The sequence below is a fragment of the Amphiprion ocellaris genome, chromosome 15 (genome assembly GCF_022539595.1).
Source record: "Amphiprion ocellaris isolate individual 3 ecotype Okinawa chromosome 15, ASM2253959v1, whole genome shotgun sequence".
Classification (NCBI taxonomy): Eukaryota; Metazoa; Chordata; class Actinopteri; family Pomacentridae; genus Amphiprion; species Amphiprion ocellaris.
This window is the reverse complement of record NC_072780.1, coordinates 35,202,408-35,225,262: the sequence shown is the minus strand read 5'-3', so window position 1 is coordinate 35,225,262 and position 22,855 is coordinate 35,202,408. Positions and strand designations below refer to the sequence as shown.

At 41.6% G+C, this 22,855-nt stretch overlaps 1 protein-coding gene across 1 annotated transcript in view; it reads right to left on the bottom strand.

The window, feature by feature from the left end:
* The window catches only part of LOC111583312 (ephrin type-A receptor 7-like), a 245,918-nt gene that overhangs the window by 82,204 nt on the left and 140,859 nt on the right, over nucleotides 1-22,855 (bottom strand). Inside the window, exons 4-5 of the mRNA XM_055017862.1 lie at nucleotides 10,540-10,695; nucleotides 1,584-1,913 (exon numbers count right to left, since the gene is read on the bottom strand). Coding sequence (XP_054873837.1) covers nucleotides 1,584-1,913; nucleotides 10,540-10,695 — 486 coding nt within the window. The remainder of the gene's footprint in view (nucleotides 1-1,583; nucleotides 1,914-10,539; nucleotides 10,696-22,855) is intronic.

Sequence of the window (22,855 nt, the reverse complement as noted above, 5' to 3'; positions counted from 1 at the left end):
ACATCAGATAATTTTGTTAATAACGAAAAATTACATAGTTTGTATCGGCTGTAGAACCAACTTAAAACAACTGTAACAGCAGTATATTTTAACACAACATGGAAGTATAATTTTTTTATCACGATCCGGGTCTACTTTAGAAAACTATTAAAAAAGAACTCGATTCTGCCCCCTCCCTCAAGGATCCACATGCTCCAAGTCCCGTCTGACTTAGTGCTCCTGCTCCTGCTGGGCCGCCACACCAGCAGCCACAGTCTTCTTTCTGGGGTCTGGGAACTCCGCGTGATGACAAGAGACAACTTGGAGGAGAAATTGCAGTTGCTCCTCATCCCGAGTTAGTGTTCGGTTGTAATCCTGGATGAGGGCAACACCTCGCTCTGCGTGGTCGTTGATGACATTATACAAACACACATCGACGTATCACATTAAAAGAGACGACTGGACATTACAGGAGCGTTTTAAAGTTCATCACAGGCCAATACGTAGTCGTTCTAATGCCAGCCACCCCGAGGTCAAAGTTCAAGGTCGATGAGGCAGGGGTAAATGTCGTTGGAATTTGAAAAAAAATCACCAGCAGAGTTTTCTTCTCTATTCCAATGAATTCCGGGGGTTGGAGCATAAAATAAATGAATTCGAAAATTTACCCCTTGCGTAGGACCACCCTACTCTGCAGGCATGTTAAGATTAAGGAGTCAAAATATTGAAAAACTAAGTTTTCAAGACAATTTCATGAAGTTGCCACAACTTGAATTATGTTTTAAATGGCAAGAGTTTAAATTATGCATAAGGTTAAGTAGGTGTACTGGTAATATTCTGTCAACACAAGTAATTAAATAAATTAAAAACTGTCTAAATCAGTAAACCAGATTTTTTTCCAATTGTATTTGATCAGATAATCTTCAGCAAACATTAGAACAACAATCTACAGCAGAAACGACTAAAACTCCTCTGATGTTTCCTAATCCAGTAAACCAGCCAGATTCTAGTGGACACTTTGAAATATGTGGATAATAAGGAATGGATGCTACCCTGGATGATTTAGAGTTCACTCTCAGTTCACTAATAACGTGGACCGAAGCCTGTAGGAGAGTTCAGGTTGATCTACTGGAGTCTTTTAGTTTAACATGTTTTATCTGTGTTGTTTAACATGTTTTATCTGTGTGTTGTTAACATGTTTTATCTGTGTGTTGCTAACATGTTTATCTGTGTGTTGTTAACATGTTTTATCTGTGTGTTGTTAACATGTTTTATCTGTGCTGTTTAACATGTTTTATCTGTGTTGTTAACATGCTTTATCTGTGTGTTGCTAACATGTTTTATCTGTGTTGTTTAACATGTTTTATCTGTGTTGTTAACATGCTTTATCTGTGTTGTTAACATGCTTTATCTGTGTGTTGTTAACATGTTTCATCTGTGTTGTTTAACATGTTTTATCTGTGTGTTGTTAACATGTTTTATCTGTGTGTTGTTAACATGCTTTATCTGTGTGTTGTTAACATGTTTCATCTGTGTTGTTTAACATGTTTTATCTGTGTGTTGTTAACATGTTTTATGTGTGTGTTAATCATGTAAGTATGGCTCACCGGGCAGGCTGGTGGACATGTTGACCTGAGTGTAGAACCTCTTGTTGGGCAGCAGCTCTGACACCCCGTTCAGGGCCTCCACGGTGAAGCTGTAGTTGGTGTTGGGGAGGAGGTTGACCACTGTCACCGTCCTCTCCGTCAGCCCCGCCTGCTGGGGAACGAAGCCGACGCTGGCGCCGCATGGATCACACTGCCGGCCATCGCAACGCCGACACCCCACGCTGTAGGTCAGGTCCATCCGGCCCCCCGAGTCCGACGGAGCCGACCAGTCCAGGATCAGGGTGGACTGCTTCAGGGTGTAAACCAGGTCTCTGGGAGGGGAGGGGGGTCCTGGAGAGAGAAAATGAAAATCTCATTCAGGGGTCTTATTTAGAGAAACAACACGGGAAGAGAAAGAAATGAACAGAAGTGGTGCAAAACTAAAGTCCTGCATCAGTGAATGTCGTTTAGGAATTTAAATCTACGCTTGGTCAAATTATGTCACTAAATACCAAGGAACTCCTAAAAACAGGAATTATGATTTAAAAACATCTAGGAAGATAAATCAACCTTCAGTTTCACAAATATCCATATTTTAGTGGATCAAATTTCAAGCAAATCAGAAACTGCCGAGTAGAAACTGATTTCAGATTAAACACGTAGAATTTTAAACGATGTTAAATTAGTTTAATTAGCAGCATTATTCTGTCAACGCAACTCATTAAAAATGTTTGCCATTTAAACCATTAATCTATTTTAGTAAATATCCATCCATCCATCTTCTTCCTCTTATCCGGGGTCGTGGAGGCAGCAGATGAAGCAGGTCATTCCAGACATTCCTCATCCCAGCAACACCTTCCAGCTCTTCCTGGGGGATCCCGAGACGTTCCCAGGCCAGATGAGATATATAATCCCTCCAGTGAGTTCTGGATCTACCCCGGGGTCTCCTCCCAGGAGGACGTGTTCAGAAAACCTCCAGAGGAAGTCTCCCTGGAGGATCTGAATCAGATGTCCAAACCACCTCAACTGGTTCCTTTAGAGGTGAAAGATCAGCAGCTCTACTCCGAGCTCCCTCTGGATGTCTGAGCTTCTCCCTCTATCTCTAAGGCTGAGTCCAGACATCCTACGGAGGAAGCTCATTTCAGATGCTTGGATCCACGATCTCATTCTTTGGGTCACTATCCAGAGCTCATGACCATAGGTGAGGGTTGGAACGTAGATGGATGGTAAACTGAGAGCTTCTCCTTGAGGCTCAGCTCCCTCTTCACCACGACGGTTTGGTACAACGCCTTCATTACTGCTGACGCTGCACCAATCCTCCTATCCATCTCTAACTCCATTTTCCCATCACTCTTGAACAAGATCCCGAGATACTTGAACTCCTTCACTTGAGGAAGCAACTCCCCCCCAACCCAGAGGGAAAAATCCACCGGTTTCCACCAGAGAACCATACTCCCTCAGTAACCCCACAGACCCCCTCGGGGGAGGCGGTCATAGGCTCCAGATCCACAAAACACATGTAGACTGGCAGGTCCAACTCCCATGAGCCCCTCAGCAGCTCCACAAGAGTAAAGATCTGATCCACCGTTCCACGAACAGGATGGAATCCACATGGGCCCTCCTGAATCCGAGGTTCAACAATCAATCAGAGCCTCCCTTTCAGCACCTTAGAGTAAACTTTCCCAGGGAGGCAGAGAAGTGTGATACCCCGGTATTTGGAACTCACTCTCTGGTCCCTCTTTTAGAAAATGGGAACCACCACCCTGGTCTGCCACTCCACAGGTACTGTACCCGATGTCCACACCACATTGTAGAGACGTGTCAGCCAATACAGTCCAACAATGTCCAGAGCCTTCAGCATCTCAGGGTGGATCTCATCCACACCTGGTGCCACCGAGGAGCTTCTAAACTACCTCGGCGACCTCTGCCGCAGATATGGATGAAGATCCCCCCGAGTCTTCCTCGAGGCCAACAGAAAGTCCTTCTCCATAGCCTCTCTGAACTCCTCCTACACCCGAGTTTTAGCTTCCAACCGGTACCTGTCAGCTGCTTCAGGAGACCCCCGAGCCAACCGGGCCTGAAAAGCCTCCTTCTTCAGCCTGATGGCTTCCCTCACCGCTGGTGTCCATCAGCGGGTTTTTGGGTTTCCATCACAACAGGCACCAGTGACCTTCTGGCCACAGCTCCTAACAGCTGCTTCTGCAATGGAGGCTTTGAACATGGACCACTCAGACTCCATGTCCCCAACCTGCCCCGGGATGCAGGAGAAACTCTTCCGGAGGTGGGAGTTGAAAACCCCATGGACAGGGTCCTCCACCAGACGTTCCCACTTCATCCTGACTACACATTTGGGTTTACCAGGTCTGTCCGGCAGTCTTCCATCCGATCCAACTCTCCACCGGGTGGTGATCAGTTGACAGCTCTGCTCCTCTCTTCACCCGAGTGTCCGAGACATCCGGCTGCAGGTCTGATGATACGACTATGAAGTCCATCATGGACTTTGGCCTAAGATGCTCTGGTACCAGGCACACTTATGAGAACCTGATGCTCCAACATGGTGTTTGTTATGGCCGGTCTATGACTAACACAGAAGTCCAATAACAGAACACTGCTCAGGTTCAGATCGGGCCGTTCCTCCCAGTCACCTCCTCCAGGTTTCTCCATCGTTGTCCATGTGACCTTTGAAGTCCCCCAGGAGAACTATGGAGTTCCCAGGTGGTACCCCTTCCAAGAACCACCCAGAAACTCCAAGAAGGCTGAATACTCTGATCCGCTTTTCGGAGCATAACAACAGACAACAGTCAGAGTTTCCCCTCAGAGAGGCGATCCTCTGGTTCTCCAGGGAGAACTCCAACAAAGCAGCACTCAGCCGGGATCTTGTGAGTTTCCCCACACCCACCCGGCGCCTCTCACCCCGGGCAACTCCAGAAAGGAGAGAATCCAACCTCTCTTCAGGATTCTGGATCCAGAACCCTTGCTGTGCATGGAGGTGAGCCCAACTATATCTAGTCGGCACCACTCCACCTCCACCAGCTCAGGCTCCTTCCCCAGTGAGGTGACGTTCCATGTCCCCAGAGGCAGTCTACACCACCAGGGGGCAGTGCACCTAGATGCCTGCTCCTGCCTACTGCCTGGTGGGCATAGCACCCGACCCCTGCAGGTGGTGGACCTACTGGATGGTGGCTCCGTGTTTGTTCTTCAGGCTGTGTCTGACCGAGGCCCACGGGGCCCCAAGGCTCAGCCACCAGGTGCTCTCTGATGAGTTCCCCCCTCAGACCTGGCTCCAGGGGAAGGCCCCAGTATCTCTAACCCAGGTGAAATAGCGGCTTCACCTTTTAGTGCTGTCATCAGGGTTTTTTGAATCGCTTATAGTCTGGTTTCTCCCCTAGGACCAATTTGCCCCTCCACCCCGATCAGGTGGCGATTCTACAGGGGGTATTTTCGTAAATAGTTTATTCCTATTTTAGTGCAACTCTTCCCTTCACTTCATTAGAATTTAGTGTTAAACTAATGCAGAGATTTGAGTTAAAATGGCACAAAATATGAAGTTAATGCAACTTTTATGTCAATAAAACTCATTAAAATAATGTTTGTACTTTAAAAAGTTTATCTGTTTTCCATTAATTTAATTAGGTGGTTGTAAGACAAAAACTGATTTAGATAAACCTTTTAAACCATAAACTTTATTTTAAAGGAGTTTTATCGACACAAAAAGTTGCATCAACTTAATATTTTTGCATCATTAAAACTCAAATTTCTGCATTAGTTGACTTAAAACTACATTTAAGTTGAAATAACTTCATTAAATTGGTTTGAAAACTTCATTTTTCTTCACCTTGACCTCATGATTTAAAGTCATGTATTCATTTTAGATGTTAAAACTGGTAAAATATCTTTGATTATAGAGTTAAATAACTTAATAATAACTTCATATTTTCACACAGAAATCACATTTCTGTTTTTGGTTGAGTTTCAGGGTTTAGTTTCCACTCATTGTGATTAATTTAACTGTAAACTTCAGTCCTGCATTATTAGGAATAGTGATAAAATCGTGCTTAGTTCCTGTTTTCAGATACTGTCTCTCTGCTGATGATGAGTGCGTCGGGTATTATGGGATAGTGTGATCTCAGTTTGCACATAAAGCAGCGATAATCCTGGTTGATTGAGAAAGAAATGTTTTATAAGAAGCGTTTGACCTCGATGGAAGAGGCCAGTGAAAACATGCCAGGATGCTTTTATTGTGTCCTGACAACCATAGAGGAGGATTAGAGCTGCTGCAGACAGGAAGAGATGCTAGTTTATGTAAAATAAAACCTTCTGACCTACAATAATACGTCTGTTTCTCTGCGCTCAGATGGCAGGTTAGTCCGTTATTCACTGATGTGTGCTGCAGATTCTCCTCTTATTCTCAGTAAATAAAGCTGGAATCTGTTTATATGAAGGCTGTGATCTCAAGGTAGAAAACATGAGAAACTGCAGCGTGTTCCTGCATCATACGTGTTTTCTAATTCATGAGGCTCTGCAGAGTATTTTCATTCTAAATATTAGAGTGCAGTGAGGAAGAAGCTCAGTCCATTAAAAGCCATGAATCTTAGATGTGAGATGAATAAGTGAAGCTGTTCAGGACAGCTGAGGATGGAGTTACATAACGAACACTTCACAAACACAGCTGGGCCTTTGTTCACCTGGACTTCCTGTTAAAACTCAACCTATTGTCCGTCCAGATGAGGTCTGACTCCAACATGCTGCTCTACAATCATGAATCTGATCTTTATATTCCTGCATAGCTGTGATTAGCCTGTTAGCTAGCTTTATTATTTATTTCTTACACTCTGAAAAGAAGATCTGACCACAGACATGTGAAATGTGTTTCTGAATGACCAGAAATGTTCATTTATGATGAAAAACACGTCTAACTCTCTGAAGCTATGACTGCAGCTCAGATTTTTATCAAAAATCACAGAAAGGGAAACGTTCTGGGGGTTCATTTTTCAGTGTACGAGAACTGTGGTTTGGTCAGAAAACGAAGCTGGTGATTGCGATATTTTATAAAAACCACTTTATTATTCACGTGTAATTGAAAGAAACTTACCAAAAACAAAACATTTTACTCAAACTGTTCTATAAAAAAAACAGAAAGTTTCCAACAGTCCTTGAACTAATCATGTGTGATGTGTTGTTCTGATATAAATCAATTTGTCCCATGTCTCTTAAAAAAATTCACCAAAAATAAATAGTTTGCTCTAACCAAATTCTGTAAAAAGATAAAGATTTTGCAATCTTTGTTCCAACTGGAGAGCCTTTAATGACTCAGCTGTGACCAACAGTCATCTGAGAAAAATTCAGGGACTTTTCAGCTGAACTGCAGAAACAAGTAAAGTAAATAAGAAAACATCTGTAGCCTGTAGAGTAAAACTAATCCCCAGTAAACACCTGTGTGTTGAACAAGTTTAAGGTTAAAATCCTGATATTTCATCACCTTCTAGATGTCTCTGTAAAGTACTGTAAAACATGAACTGTTTGAGATTGTGGAAAACAAAAAAAAAATTTTTTTTGGTGCATCCCAAATACCAATAACTATTCATTTTCAAACATGACAAGTAGAATAAAAGGGTTTGGATGAAATATGAGGATTCTGCTCGGAGTTTAAATGGTTAAAAGAACAAATTACAGCCTAAAGTTTTTCTTTATAACTTCCTCTTTCTTCCTCCATTTCTAAACTCAGTTTCAAATGTCCGTTTTCAGACTCACATTATATTAAACATGAAGCATCACTTTAAGGCGTTCTTCTTTCAGCTTTTATGCTACAGTCATTCTGTCGGCAGGAGTTATTTCTCCAGTGAGGCAGTTTCTGAAGTTCTACTTTTCTGTTTGCTCGTATTTAAATGAGCTTCCCTAAAGTGGTCGTTAACGGCAGTAATTAGTGGAGTCGGTTAACAGATGAGGCTTCGTTTTACAGCAGAACTAAACACATCAGGGTTCACAGACTTTACAGGCTTTAAAGGAATAAAACCACTCTGCTATTATTCTTTAACTGCAGAGATAATGATGTCAAATCTCCTTTCTTTTATTCTTCTAATTCCAGATGCTGTGGTTCAGCAGCAGCTCGGTGGATTAGCCGAATCTGGGAAGATCATAATTACCGGATCAATAGTGTAATTAATGTGGTCATTAGGCTGCTATAAATGTTATCACACAGGGATCAGAGAGCTCAGCGATCAATATTCTAATTAAACTCCGGCATGGATGCTGACTTTCCACATATGAACACAAACCTGCAGTGACCCTCTGCTTTTAGGACATCAGTGATTATTCCTCCATCTAGTTACTGTTCTCAGTGCAGCAATCAATACGTCTTTACCGCCTCCTGCTGCATCTTTATTGGAGGAAAAAAGGCCGAGGATGGAGATTACAGCAGCTCCAGGGTGGAAGGATGAAGAGGAAGTAGATTTAAGAAGACAAGGGTTAGAAAAAAACACAAGGGTCCAGAGAAGAGCCGATAATGGAGCAGAAAATGGATGATAATGTCAGGAGGAGGGCTGCGGGAATATGGAGAGGATGAAGAAGGTTAAAGAAAGAGATGGAGGAAATGGAGTGGCTTTTTGACAAATAATGTTGGGAGGGAAGAGAGACGGCCGGCTGATAAAAGGGATAAAGGTTAAGATGAATGGAGACATCATCTCCTGTGAGAGGGTCCAGGTGTAGAGCCGGTCAGAGGATGGAGGAGATGATGACCAGGACATCTTCTCCTTGGAGAGTCCACTTTCTACATCTCATTTTTAAAGTCCTGCACCTCTCTGGAACAGTCATGAATAAAAGTCATTTCTTTGATTATTTATTGTAGAAAAACTGGAAACCCTGCAGCCAACATGAGTCTCCAGTTGTGACTCTAAATATTTAACTGTAAATATTTAATTTTCTTTCTCATATGTCTCTGATGCTTTCTGATTTTTTGTCACCTCATTGTTTATTGCAGCTGAATCACAAAAAGCTTCACAGTTGCAGCAAATAATGAAGGATTTATTGTTTTTTACAGAATTAATTTAGTGCAAATGTTGTATTTTCAGTGAATTTTTAAACAAGATGTGTTTAGCTTTAAATGGTCACAGATGAGTAGTTTAAGGACCGTCTGAAAGTAGGAAATCTCATATTTCTGTTTTGATAAATGCTGTAATTCTCTTTACAGACATTAGACACTAATAGATAATTAACTCTTTACATTTCTAATTTATTCCTGTACATCTCTCCTCTCTGCTCTGTAAAAACACAAACTGAAGTTCAGCCAGTAAGCTCCTGATTTTTTGTTATGTGACCGTTGTTTGTAGTTTAATAATAAAAAACTTCCCGGTTCCACCAACAAAGGCAGAATTTATTGTTTTTTTTACACAATTCATTTAACGCCAACACTGTATTTTTTGTGAATTTCTCAACATGAGTTGTTGACTAGAGATTTAGATGAAACATTATTATTTTAAACTGAGATTTTCTTAATTTTCTAAGCAGAATGTTTCAGAAGATGAGTTCACGGACAAATGGAGGATTCTTTGTTTTTATAATATCAGGTTCTGAAAATTGCTGTAATTTTGGCAATTTGGTCACAGATAAAATGTTTTCTGGCAGGCTTTCAGAAGGTTAAACCAGTAAACACTGTAAAAACAAGAGACTGTTTATAAATTCGTATCTATAAAAATCTACGTATAGATATTCCATATATTTATCTATAAATTCATCTTTTTTGTGATTATGCATCAAAATAGATTTAAAGTGTACTTTAGGCTTAAATCTAAATCGCTGTATAGAAACCAGGTTCTCATTTTTATTTGCTACCTTTATTGATCCCCAGAGGGGAAACTGCTTTTTGCATATTTCCCGCTGGGGGAGGGGGAGGGCGGGGTCAGCCATGGAGCAGGAGGGGTTAGGGGCCTTGCTCAAAGGCCTGACAGGGGCCACATCGGGGATTGAACCTCTGACCTTCAGATCAGAGGTCCAGAACTTAACCGCTGTGCCACCACTGCCCCTGGGTTACTCATGTCCTCTCTGTTCTCTAGAAACACTTCCTGCAGTTCAGCCGAAACATCACAGAACTTTTGTCACATGATTGTTGGTCGTAGATAATAACAAATTATTAGACAACTGCACCAAGAATGCAGAAGAAAATAAGAAAACAAAGTAAAATATGACAATTTTAAACTTACATTTGGTATATTTTCCCAAAGGAACAGCATGGCACAAAGGAGTAGTTCAAAGGCTGCTGGAAACATGAAAATCTAATGATTTTTTTCTGTTTTTACAGTTTCTAGCTCTGATAAATTGTGTATTTTTGGTGATTTTTTAAAAATAAAACACACCTTTTAGTGCCACTGGCAGGATTATGAAGTCCAAGTGTTAAAAACTGTGTCAAGTGAGGTCTGGATATTTCTTATTCAAGTGTTTACTAATTCTATAGAAGGGAAATAAGAAATAAAGTCAAGTTTCTCTGAACTGGGACATATTTGAACTTGCAGTAAAAAAACTCTTTGACCATCTCACAGTTTTACCATCAGCAGAGCAGCAAATGGCTGTAGACAGACTGATTCCTGGTCAGCAATAAAACAAACCGCTGATGGTTTTAGGAGGATTTTCTACATAAAGGAGGAGGATGAGCCATTAGAAGGGAAGGAGAGGTGGAGGTGGCTGAGATGGAGATGGAGGTCAGACAAAATGATGATATGAAAGAGGAAGGGGTGAAGGACGGGTAAAGCTCAGGATCTGAAGGAGGGAAACTCATCTTTATGGACAAAGGGGCAAATGGAAATTCCGGATATATAAAAGGCTGAGCGGGTGGGTGAGGTAATGATCGGCTTACTGGCATTAAACTGCTCACTTAATGCAAAAACTGTCAGTAAGGAACCGGTGAGTGATGGAAAAACACCGGCTCTGAGAAACCGGTTAGTAAAGAAGGTGCAATAAAAGAGGAATGAATAAATGAGGTTCTTACGGGTGCAGGCAGCTGAGGGGTTGTCCAGCGGAGTCCTGAAGTGGTCCTCCTCACACATGCACACCACCGAGCCCTCCTCCTCCGCCACGCTGTTGGCCGGGCAGGGAAAACACTCCTGCTGCCTGGAGGACATCTTGTAAGAGCCGAGAGGACACGCTGCCAGAAGAAAAAACACAAAAAAACACATCAGACATGCAGAAAACCCCTCTGAGGGAACACCAGATCATTCTGCACAGAAGCTCATAATTTACAGCCACTTTCATTCCTCTGTGCCTTATTTCACTAAAGCACATTTAAAACCTCAGAATGTATAAAAAAGAAGAAGCTTTAATCTGCGTTTCGATTCACAAGAGATGAAATTAAGAACGGAGGAAAAAATAGAAGGCGAGGGGAATCTGAGATAAAAGATAGGATTAGCGGGAAAGTAGAGGAGACTCTGGATAAATCCATCCAACAAACACAGTTCTCACGTTACGTCGATCAGCGGCTTCAAAGCTGCTGCAGGACGGAAGCACAAACCAAGACAGAAGGTTTTCCTGCTTTTTAAACTTTTGTCCTTAAATTTCCTCATCAAAGTGAGGAAAAGGCTGCATTTTTCTGCTTTCACAATTTCTAGCTCTGAAATATTGTGTATTTTTGGTGTTTTGTTTTGTTTTTTGTACAATAAAACACCCCTTTTAATGCTACCGACAGGTTTATGGGGTCCAAGGGTTAAAAACTGTGTCAAACGAGGTCTGGATATTTCTCATTTAAATGTTGACTAATTCTATCGAAGGGAAATAAGAGATAAAAGTTGTGTTTATCTGATTTGGGACACATTTGAGCTTCTTGTTGTAAAAATAAAGAGCCAAGGCAACATGAGGAAGAGAGAATGTTTTTCCTGCTTTGTTGGCTGTTTTTTTTCCTTTCATTATCCTCATGAAAGTGTTACAGGGGGAGCTGGAGAACCCAAGCGCAGGCACACAGAAAACCGGCAGACAGGTGAATAACAGAAAAGGATTTATTCAACCAAATAACTAACTCAACACAGAAAAGGGAAAACTAACGAGGAGATGAACTAAACCAAAACTAACACTAAAAGAAACTACACTACTAAACTTACAAAAGCCACAAAACCAAACAGGAATAAACTGAACCAAACAACACAACAATGTACTTACAAAAACCGGGGAGGCGAGGGGGAAACAGAACTAACGGAGCAAAGTAGGCAGACAGAAAGCTGAAGACAGAGGGGACCGACAGTTATCCGGGAACGAGGGTGACAAAAGTCCAGGTGGAGCTATGGCAGGCTGGAAACTGAAGCAGGGCAGGTGAGAACCCGGAAGGAGAACTGAGTCCATGTGGGAGAAATCCAGGAGAGGGAGAAACGGAGTCCATGAGGTGACGCGAGTCTATGATCCGACAGAGAGTAAATGACAGAACTGACTTAAATACTGAGAGGTGGAATTGCAAACAGGTGACTGGAGTGAGCTCATTATGACAGCTGATTCACATCGCTGCAATCAGACTGCTGGCAGCTGGAAGATTCAGGAAGGAGAGAGGGAGACATGCAGACAGACAGACAGAGGGAGCCAGAGATACAAGACAAGGAGTTAGAGAGAGTAAGAATAGGGAGAGACAGATGACAGGAAAAAAGGAGGGAGACAGAAGGGAGAAGGAAGAAAAGAGGAAGAAGGAGAAAGAAGGGCAGGGGCTAGAGCAGGAATCATGACAGAAAGTGAGGAAAAGGCTGCATTTTTCTGTTCCCACAGTTTCTAGCTCTGATAAATTGTGTATTTTTGGTGATTTATGAAATAAAACACACCTTTTAATCCTACTGTCAGGTTTAAGGTCAGATGTAGAAAACTAATTGTTATTAGAAACACTTTCTGCAGTTTAGTTGAAAAATCACAGAATTTTTCTCACGACTGTTGGTCACAGAAAATAATAAATGATTTGATAACTGCACCAAGAATGCAGATTTTTTATATTTTACAGAATCTGTTTAGTGTAATATTATTGCCATATCTTTAAAAAATGACATGTATAGATTTAGAATTTTGAAAATAAAGTGAAATATCACAATTTTAAACTTAGATTTGGCAAATTTTCCCAAAGGAACAGCATGGCACAGATGAATAGTTCAACGACTGCTGGGAACATGAAAATCTCAGGATTTATTCTGTTTTCACTGTTTCTAGCTCTGAAAAATTGTATACTTTTGGTGATTTTTTTAAAAATAAAACGCACCTTTTAATCCTACTGGCAGGTTCACTGGGTCCAAGTGTTAAAAACTGTGTCAAGCGAAGTCTGGATTATTTCTCATTTAAATGTTTACAAATTCCACAGAAGGGAAATAAAGTTGTGTTTCTCTGACTTGGGACATATTTGAGCTTGCTGTTGAAAAGGTAAAGAGCTGAGGCGACGTGAGGAAGACAGAATGTTTTTCCTGCTTTGTTTGCTGTTTTTTTCCTCAGATTTCCTCCATGAAAGAGGAAAAGGCTGCAGAAAGGTGAGAGGCGATAAGCTCTGGTGACCTTACATGTGCGGTGGAGAACGAAACAGCAGCTTATCGGAGCAAGACGAGCGTAAACACACACTCTGGGAGAAAAGACGGTTATTTTACACTTCCCCTGCGTTTCATTCCCCTGGCTGGGCCTTTGCAGCAGCTGATAATGGGTGTGAAATCAGGCAGCTCTAGAAGTGTATTCTAACAGCAGGTCTGCATTAACAGCTCCTCCTGCTGCTCTTACTGCTGCTTCATTCTCTCTCCTGACCCTTCATAGCTCCAGTTTAAAACACCTTCTCCTGGAGTTAAACGTGGTGGAAGGATGAGGAGGTCTTCTACTGGATGGACGGGTCGCTACCAGATAGACAGATACATTAACAGTTGATTATCGGAGGGAATATCGACTCTGGCTCGACGGACACTCAGTTATTGATGAATCCACTGAGTTAGTGGAACTGAAGCTGCTCTACAAATCAAGACAGTTGGTCCTAAGAATCAGTAATTAGCAGGTTAATAAGTAGTATTAGTAATTAACTAATTAATGAACCCTCTCATCCCCAAAACCCAGCAGTGGGTTCAAGAAGCACGTTAACTTAAAAAGCATTTTAAAAACCATTTGTCAGAGACAGAATTGGAGAATTTAAAATGTGGAGAAACAGGAAATAAATTGTAGTTTGGAGAGAGTTGATATTAAAACATTTATGGAACAATAATTTACTGATTATTTAATCATCTCAACATCTAAACCTGTGTGTACCTGTATGTGCATATATACCAGTGTATACCTGTGTGTATATGTATACTATATTGTTCTGTGTACTTCTGTCAGTCAGAATCCTGTAATCACCGCTCTAATGTCAGTCATTACACGAAGAAGAAGCGTCTCGCTGTCGAGCAGCTCCTCAGAGCAGCTCTTTGTTCTGTCGCCATCCCTCCGTCGTCACGCCAACGGCATCAGGCGTGAACAGCGCTGGAATCAAGGCCAGATTCTGCCGAGATGTGTGTGTTTTATGCAGCTCTTATAGAAAGTGGGACTTATCTGGAGGATTCAGATGGCCCACCTTGTGTCTAATGATAGGGGCGTATCGACAACATGTGCAGCCCAGATAACGAACGCCAGGCGAGGTCACGTCAGTCACACCCAGCCAGCAGCCATCTGCCAACCATCTACCATTTATTTATTCACCCAGCTTCTCCTTGCCAAGGTATTCCAGTTAAACTGGGGGGCAGAAGGAGAGATCTGGCAGGACAGCTGGCACAGCCACTGATCAATTTGTCCTCTGAGCTGACTGGGAGCCTCGATTAAACCCAACACGGCGGTTCTTCAAGGTGTAATAATACAGATATGCAGCGACACGCCGAGCAGGAGGTAGCAGACCAACCGCTGAGAGGGTTAGCAGACAAACAGATGGTCTGAGAGGAAAAGGACGCTAAAGACTCCACGGATCCACAACAAAAAGACTTCAGATGGAGTTAGCTTGGGTTAGCCTCTGAGTTAACTGGAGTTAGCTGAGGGTTAGCCTCTGAGTTAGTTGAGGGTTAGCCTCTGAGTTAGCTGACAGTCAGCCTCTGAGTTAGCTGAGAGTTAGCCTCTGAGTTAGCTGACAGTCAGCCTCTGAGTTAGCTGAGAGTTAGCCTCTGAGTTAGCTGCTGAGTTAGGTGAGAGTTAGCCTCTGAGTTAGCCGAGGGTTAGCCTGAGTTAGCTTACAGTTAGCTCAGAGTTAGCCTCTGAGTTAGCCTCTGAGTTGGCTGAGAGTTAGCCTCTGAGTTAGCTGAGGGTTAGCCTCTGAGTTAGCTGAGAGTTAGCCTCTGAGTTAGCTGAGGGTTAGCCTCTGAGTTAGCCTCTCAGTTAGCTGAGGGTTAGCCTCTGAGTTAGCTGAGGGTTGGCCTCTGAGCCGAGAGTTAGCCTCTCAGTTAGCTGAGGGTTAGCCTCTGAGTTAGCTGAGAGTTAGCCTCTGAGTTAGCTGAGGGTTAGCCTCTGAGTTAGCCTCTGAGTTAGCTGAGCGTTAGCCTCTGAGTTAGCTGAGAGTTAGCCTCTGAGTTTGCTGAGGGTCAGCCTCTGAGTTAGCTGAGGGTTAGCCTCTGAGTTAGCTGAGGGTTAGCCTCTGAGTTAGCTGACAGTCAGCCTCTGAGTTAGCCTCTCAGTTAGCTGAGCGTTAGCCTCTGAGTTAGCTGAGAGACTGTTAGCAGACAAAGAGATGGTCTGTAAGGAAAAGGACGGTAAAGACTCCATGGATTCACAACAACAAGACTTCAGATGGAGATAGCTTAGAGTAAGCTGAGGGTTAGTCTCTGAGTTAGCCTCTGAGTTAGCTGAGAGACTGTTAGCAGACAAACACATGGTCTGTAAGGAAAAGGACACTAAAGACTCAGCTGGAGATAGCTTAGTTAGCTCAGAGTTAGCCTCTGAGTTAGCTGAGGGGTAGCCTCTGAGTTAACTGGAGTTAGCCTCTGAGTTAGCTGAGGGTTAGCCTCTGAGTTAGCTGAGAGTTAGCCTCTGAGTTAGCTGAGACTTAGCCTCTGAGTTAGCTGAGGGTTAGCCTCTGAGTTAGCCTCTGAGTTAGCTGAGAGTTAGCCTCGGATTTAGCTGAGAATTAGCCTCTGAGTTAGCTGAGGGTTAGCCTCTGAGTTAGCTGAGAGTTAGCCTCTGAGTTAGCTGAGGGTTAGCCTCTGAGTTAGCCTCTGAGTTAGCTGAGCGTTAGCCTCTGAGTTAGCTGAGAGTTAGACTCTAAGTTAGTTCAGGGTTAGCCTCTGAGTTTGCCTCTGAGTTAGCTGAGAGTTAGCCTCTGAGTTAGTTGAGGGTTAGCCTCTGAGTTAGCTGACAGTCAGCCTCTGAGTTAGCTGAGAGTTAGCCTCTGAGTTAGCTGTCAGCCTCTGAGTTAGCTGAGAGTTAGCTTCTGAGTTAGCTGACAGTCAGCCTCTGAGTTAGCTGAGAGTTAGCCTCTGAGTTAGCCTCTGAGTTAGCTGAGAGTTAGCCTCTGAGTTAGCCGAGGGTTAGCCTGAGTTAGCTGAAAGTTGGCCACCGAGTTAGCTGAGAGTTAGCCTCTGAGTTAGCTGAGGGTTAGCCTCTGAGTTAGCTGAGAGTTAGCCTCTGAGTTAGCTGAGGGTTAGCCTCTGAGTTAGCCTCTCAGTTAGCTGAGGGTTAGCCTCTGAGTTAGCTGAGGGTTGGCCTCTGAGTTAGCTGAGGGTTAGCCTCTGAGTTAGCTGAGAGTTAGCCTCTGAGTTAGTTCAGGGTTAGCCTCTGAGTTTGCCTCTGAGTTAGCTGAGGGTTAGTCTCTGAGATAGCTGAGGTAGGGTGACCAGACATCCCGATTTACCCGGGACCGTCCCGTTTTTGAGCCCTGCGTCCCGTGTCCCAGCGGATTTTACTACCCCCATTGTTTTGTCCCGTTTTTATACAAGCGCGGTCCCGGGCGTCCTGGCTTTTTCCTTCTTCCCCTCGTCAATCAACACGCACCACACTACATGTTATTAGCCAAAATAGTGCATTATGGTTAAAACGTGTTGTCTTTGGGCCATGTATATGTCAATCAAAGTGTTGTCATGGTAATTTATATATGAACCTATTAAAAAACTTGTCGGCCCTCCGTGTGTCTGTATCTTGATGCTCATTGGTCCGTGGTGTTGTGTTTATACGTTCACAACAGCCAGCTCCACGCCGCGGCTCGAATGAATCAGTTCACCGGCACAACATGCCAAAAAGAAAATCGAGGCTAACTACAGAGCTCCTGGAGCAATACAGCTTTTTAAGAAAAGTTTCGGGAAACGAAAATGCAGCATTTTGTTCACTGTGTAAGTGTGAGTTTTCCGTTTCTCATGGTGGAAAAGCCGACGTGCAGAGCCACAGCAAAACTAGCAAACACAAGAGGTGGGAACAGGCGGGAAGTAGCTCTGTTAGCGCATTTTATGGACCTGCAGCTGCTGGCGATCAAGAACTTAAACGTGCTGCTCAGGAGGCCACATTTGCCTACCACCTGGTGAGACACAATCAAAGCTTTCGTTTCGTTTCGAAAAAATGCGCTCCACAGGGGCATTTGTGCCAGGAATCCTGGCACAAATGCCCCTGTGGAGCGCATTTTTTCAATAATGAACAATACATGGACTGATGAGAGAAACCGCATGTCGTTGGACACTTTGAAAGCACTGCTTATTACTCGGGTTAACATTCATGTTAGCTACTCTGAGTTTTATGAAAGCATAACTCCAAACCATAGCTTCCTTAAAAAGGTACACTCAAGTTTGAAGTATTAAAGTGGAATAGAATTCCCATCTTCATTACATAAGTGCACATTTTGATTGTTTTGTTCACCTGTTTTTGTGGTGAAATGTTTAATGGTTTAAATTCCACTTAATTTACCAATTATTTTACTTCCATAATATATTGAGAGTCAAATGTGTTCATGCTGTAAAACATTCATTGACTTCAATAAATTTCTTCTTGCAGAGAATCTGTCGTGTAACGTTATATGTTTGGGTCAAAATTTAGTGTCCCAGTTTTTAATTTTGAAAATCTGGTCACCCTAAGCTGAGGGTTATGGTTTTATGAGTCTTTCTTCTGAATAATTACTGAGACGTCTGAAATAACTTCACACACGTGTTAATGCATTAGTTAACTACAAAATGAGGATAAACTGTTGGCATAAAGTGAGCGCTAAACTGCCTGGATGATGAACTTTTGTTCAAATGGTGGCAGTGGGGTTAAGTTTAGCCGTTGATTATTGGTAAATAGTTATATCAGCTATATGTTGAATAACAGCCCAGTTTAGTAAAATGTGATGAAAATAACCATAATTCATCAAAATTACTCAATAAATGATCCATAATTCATTAAAATTATTTAAAAAATTGTCCAAATTCAACCATAATTTGTTAGTTACTCAATAATTGTCCAAAATGATACATAGTTCCTAAAAATTACTAAATGTCCAAAATAAAACATAATTCGCCACAATTGTTCAAAAATTGCCCAAAATAAACCATATTTTGACAAAATTACTCACAAATTGCCCAAATTGAACCATAATTCTTCAAAATTACTCAATAATTGCCCCAAGTGACCTATTATTTTTTTTTACTTTACTTAATGCGTTAATACTCATGTTTTAGACACTTTTGAGCATCACCATGCAGGCTTTTGACCAGCTTTGTGCTGATATTCTCCGTCATCCTGGCTGGAATATAAACGACTACGTCCAGCTGTTGGTGGTCGGATGGAAAATCAATCTAATCAGATGGAATAAAAATGCAGAAAAAATGAATAAAAGCACAAAAAGGCCAAAGATTTCACATTTCAATGAGCTCATAAATGACTTTAATAGACTTTTGTCTTTGTGGGAGGAATCAGTTTCCAGTTTGCCCTTCTCCCCGATTCCCTCTCTAACCTTAAACATGAACATTAATAAATCATGAAGTTCTTAATACAATAAATGTGAGCAACGGATTGTTTCTCTGACAGCACGTTAATAAATATTAATAACCCCAGAGGAGGTTTGCTTTACACTCCACTCCGTACGCACACCCAAAACTGTTTAATTAAACAGTTTTTAACTGTTTCTGCAAGAAATGCAGCTAAAAAAATGTTAGTAAAGGATGTGAAGGAGGATGAGATGCCAGGAAATCAATAATTCAGAGCTTTAATTCAAATCTGTGCCCTCTGTGAGGTTAATGCTGCTTCTGATGCTAATTCTGTAGCTGGCAGGCGGATTTAACATCCACTCAGTGAATCCTCATTATCATCTCCTGGAGCTCCTACGTCCATAGAAGACCTGGATGGACAGGTAGGATCAGACCATAGAAACATCTACTAAATCTATAAAAACTATCACAATCAGCTGGTTCTTCATCTACAGTAATTTTAAAATGACTTCAAAATGACTCAATAATTGTCTAAAATTAACCATAATTTGTAAAAAAAATGTTTTCACAATAATCATCCAAAATAAACCATTATTCATCAAAATTACTCAATAATTGTCTAATATGAACCATAATTTGTCAAAATTACTTAAAAATTACCCAAAATGAGCCATAATTTATCAAAATTATTTTAAAAATTGCCCAAAATGAGCCATAATTTTTCAAAATTACTCACAAATTGTCCTAAATAAACCATAATTCATCACAATTACTCAAAAACTGTCCACTATTAACTATTTCTTCCCCCATTTTAGACACGCATCCTCCTACTTATGTGCAATAACTGATACCTCATCCTCTTGTATATAATCTTCTCCATATTTATAAGAAGAAAAAAAATCATCTGTATATAATGTTTTTTTTCTGCAACTTTTGCACTGTTTCTTTTTCTTATCTATTCCTGCACTGCCTTTATACTTTTTCTTTGGAGGTGCTGTGGGATCAATGAAGTTTATCCTTATCCTTATTATTTTTACTTTACTTGTATGCATTGATACCCATGTTTTTCATGTTTTAGACACTTTTGTGTGTCAACATGCAGGTTTTTGAACAGTTTTGAGTGTTAAAACCAGGAAATTTTCCTTTCTCCATCTAGAAATCTGATAAAACAGAAGTGGACTGCAGCCAGGTTGGAACAGAACAAAAACCTCTAGAAAAACAGATTTTATAATAGTGTACAGCTGAGAGAACTGGATAGTTTCCAGTATCTAATGTTCAGCTACCTCTGTGGATCAAGAGAGAAAACAGTGAGTTCCTAAAAGGTTGAAGTGTTTTTTTAATGTTCTTATTTAGAGTAATTAACTGCAGAGGCTAAAATTACACGTTTCCTAATTGGTGTTTCTGTTGTAAATGTTAAAACACTGCATCTCTAATTAACGCTCTCTGTGTGATGCTTCTTTGTTTGTCTCAGAAACAGAAAATTAGACACAAAATGCTCGATCAAAGATGAGAGAAATGATGTTCTTCAGCTGAAAAATAAAGAGAATCAACTGCTTTTGTGAGGAAGTTAGAGATCAGTACGACTAAATGAAGTGAGAGAATAAAACGATCCACTGGAGCTCTGAGGGTTCATCGTGTCTTCACTGAAACAGATCCTGAGTTTAGGTTGATCTGAAGCACCTGAAGAAAGAGTGATTTCCTCCTGTAGACTTCTAACCTGCCTGAATTACAGCATAAATCCAGTTGTTAGCTCTGAACAGAAAGCTCCGGTCCACTTCCAGGTCGTTTTATCGTGTTCTGGTCCAGTTAGCTTCAGGAGAACCGTGGAACTGAACCTCAGGGGGTTGGAGCTTCACGGCTCTGATTGTTCAGCAGCGTGACCACAAACAAAAGATTATACACCAGGACGGAAAACTCCCACCGCCGCCGTTACATCACAGATTACATCATCAGTAGAGTTCAGTAGAAACACCTGAACCAGGACAAACCAGATGGACTAACGTGATCCAGTTAGAGTCAGCCAGATGCACAAAAACCAGAAGAGACACGACAGGAGCAGATAGAAGCCTGGTTTGTAGAGCTGATTTAACATCCACACTGTGAATCCTCCCAAAATAAACCATAATCCATCAAAACAATTCAAAAACTGTTCAAAATAGAACATAATCCACCAAAATTACTCAAAATTGTTTGAAATAGACCATAATCCATCAAAATTATTCAATAATTGTCCAAAATACTCCATCACTCATCAAAATTACTCAATAATTATATAAAATGGACCATAATTCCTCAAAATTACTCATTAACTGTTCAAAATAAACCAGAAATCCTCAAAATTATTCAAAAATTGAACAAATGGACCATAATCCATCAAAATTACTTAAAAACTGTTCAAAATTCACCAGAATTAATAAAAAAAAAGTTATTCAAAAATTTACCAAAATGAATCAGAATTAATCAAAATTACTCAATAATTAGATAAAATTAACCATAATTTGTCAAAATGACTCAATAATTGTCCAAAATAACCCATAATCCACTAAAATTACTACTACATATGTATATTTTGCCATCCAGTATATGATGCTGAATAAATAAAATCTGTCTGGTGTTTGCTTTAATTTGAAAGGAACAGATGCATCCTGTTAAACACACATATGATGTGAGCAGCAGATGTCCAGAAGAAGCAGATCTGTTTTATGAACACTCTGACTCACGGAGGAGACATATGGGGACCGCAACATGCAACAGCACGTGCACACTGAGGACAGTCAGACTCCCTGATGTCTGTTATTGTATTTGATGAGAAATGAACCACGGTGAGCTAAAATGAGACAGGAGCAGGAATAAACCCACTGGGTTCACTTGTTCTCTGCGTTGGTCAGGAAATCCAACTAAAATCTGAGTGCTGGAGCTTCCAGCAGCTCAGATGGATTCCTGTCTCTGCCTGAGGCCTTCATGTACAGATGGTGTTAAACTGAAAATTCAGACCAACCAGTGACCTCTGCCTGACCCCCACATCCGACTGGAAGACAATGAGTCCAGGATTTAAACTGTGGATTCAATTTCCTGCTTCGTCTCCACGGCAACGACCCAATTACAAAAGGAATCCAATTGTGACATCATCAAACTGGGTCATGATGCTGACCTTGGCAACATCGCTGTTTTAGTTTCTCTTTAAGTTTAGGGATTTATTTATGTCTGCTGCTGGGATGACACCAGACAGCAGCAGGAGTTAAACCCAAAAACCCTAAACTTAACCCTAAAAATAAAGCCTAACCCCTAAAAACCTAAACCTAACCCCTAACCCTAGACCCTGGAATCCAGAGAGCGATTTATTTATGTCTGCTGCTGGGATGACACCAGACAGCAGCAGGAGTTAAACCCAAAAACCCTAAAAATAAAACCTAAACCTGAACCCTAAAACCCTTAAAATAAACCACAACCCTAAACCGAACCCTAGACCCTAAACTATAAATCTAACCCTACACCTACAGACAATTTAGAATCACCCATTAACCTCAGTGTGCTGTTGGACTGTGGGAGGAAGCTAGAGAACCTGGAGAACCCAGCAGGGAGAACATGGAGACTCCATGCAGAAAGACCAGAGACCGGAACCGGAACTGGAACTGGAACTGGAACTACAACCGGGACACGAACCAGGGATCTTCTAGCTGCCAGGTGACGGTGCTAATCCAGGTTTTCTCAATTTTTGCACAATAAATAATCAAATAAACTCTTCCTGAGTCCTCTGAGGACTTTATGCTGCAGAGAAAAATGAACCCAGAGAAGAAAACTGTAGTAAAGTTCAGACCAACACCCTGAAGACCCAAAGATCACAGAGTTTAGAGACTTGACAAGAGATTCCTCCTCTGGCCGACAAACAGGAACAAAGGAAGAACAGAAGAAAACAGATTTAGGAGAAGTTTAAAGAAGAGATCTGCAGGCTTCAGAGAAAAACCAGACAACAGAGTTCTTGTTAGAGAAACGTTGATGTACGAAGTGTTCACATCCAGAAGAACCAGAGGACAGAGTTTACTGCTCCGTTAGAGGAACCAGACAGACCAGAGTTTCCTGTTAGTGTAACGCTGATCTAGAAACCAGAGAACTGAGAGTTTAATGCTCAGGTTAGAGTAACGCGATGAAGTGTTCACGTCCAGAGAAACCAGAGGACAGAGTTTACAGTTCCATTAGAAAAAACAGACAGAACAGAGTTTCCTGTTAGGGAAACGTTGATGTACGAAGTGTTCACATGCAGAAGAACCAGAGAAGAGCATTTACTGCTCCGTTAGAAAACCAGACAGAACACAGTGTCCTGTTAGCGTAGCTCTGAAGCAGCAGCATCGTTTGCGTCCGTGTCTCCACCAGTCAGCAACATGTTTGCATGTGAATATCAGCCAATTTCAGGTCGAGCGCTCTGAAAATGAGATTCAGTGTTCTGCTCCACACTCCGCTGCTGCTGCTGTGCAT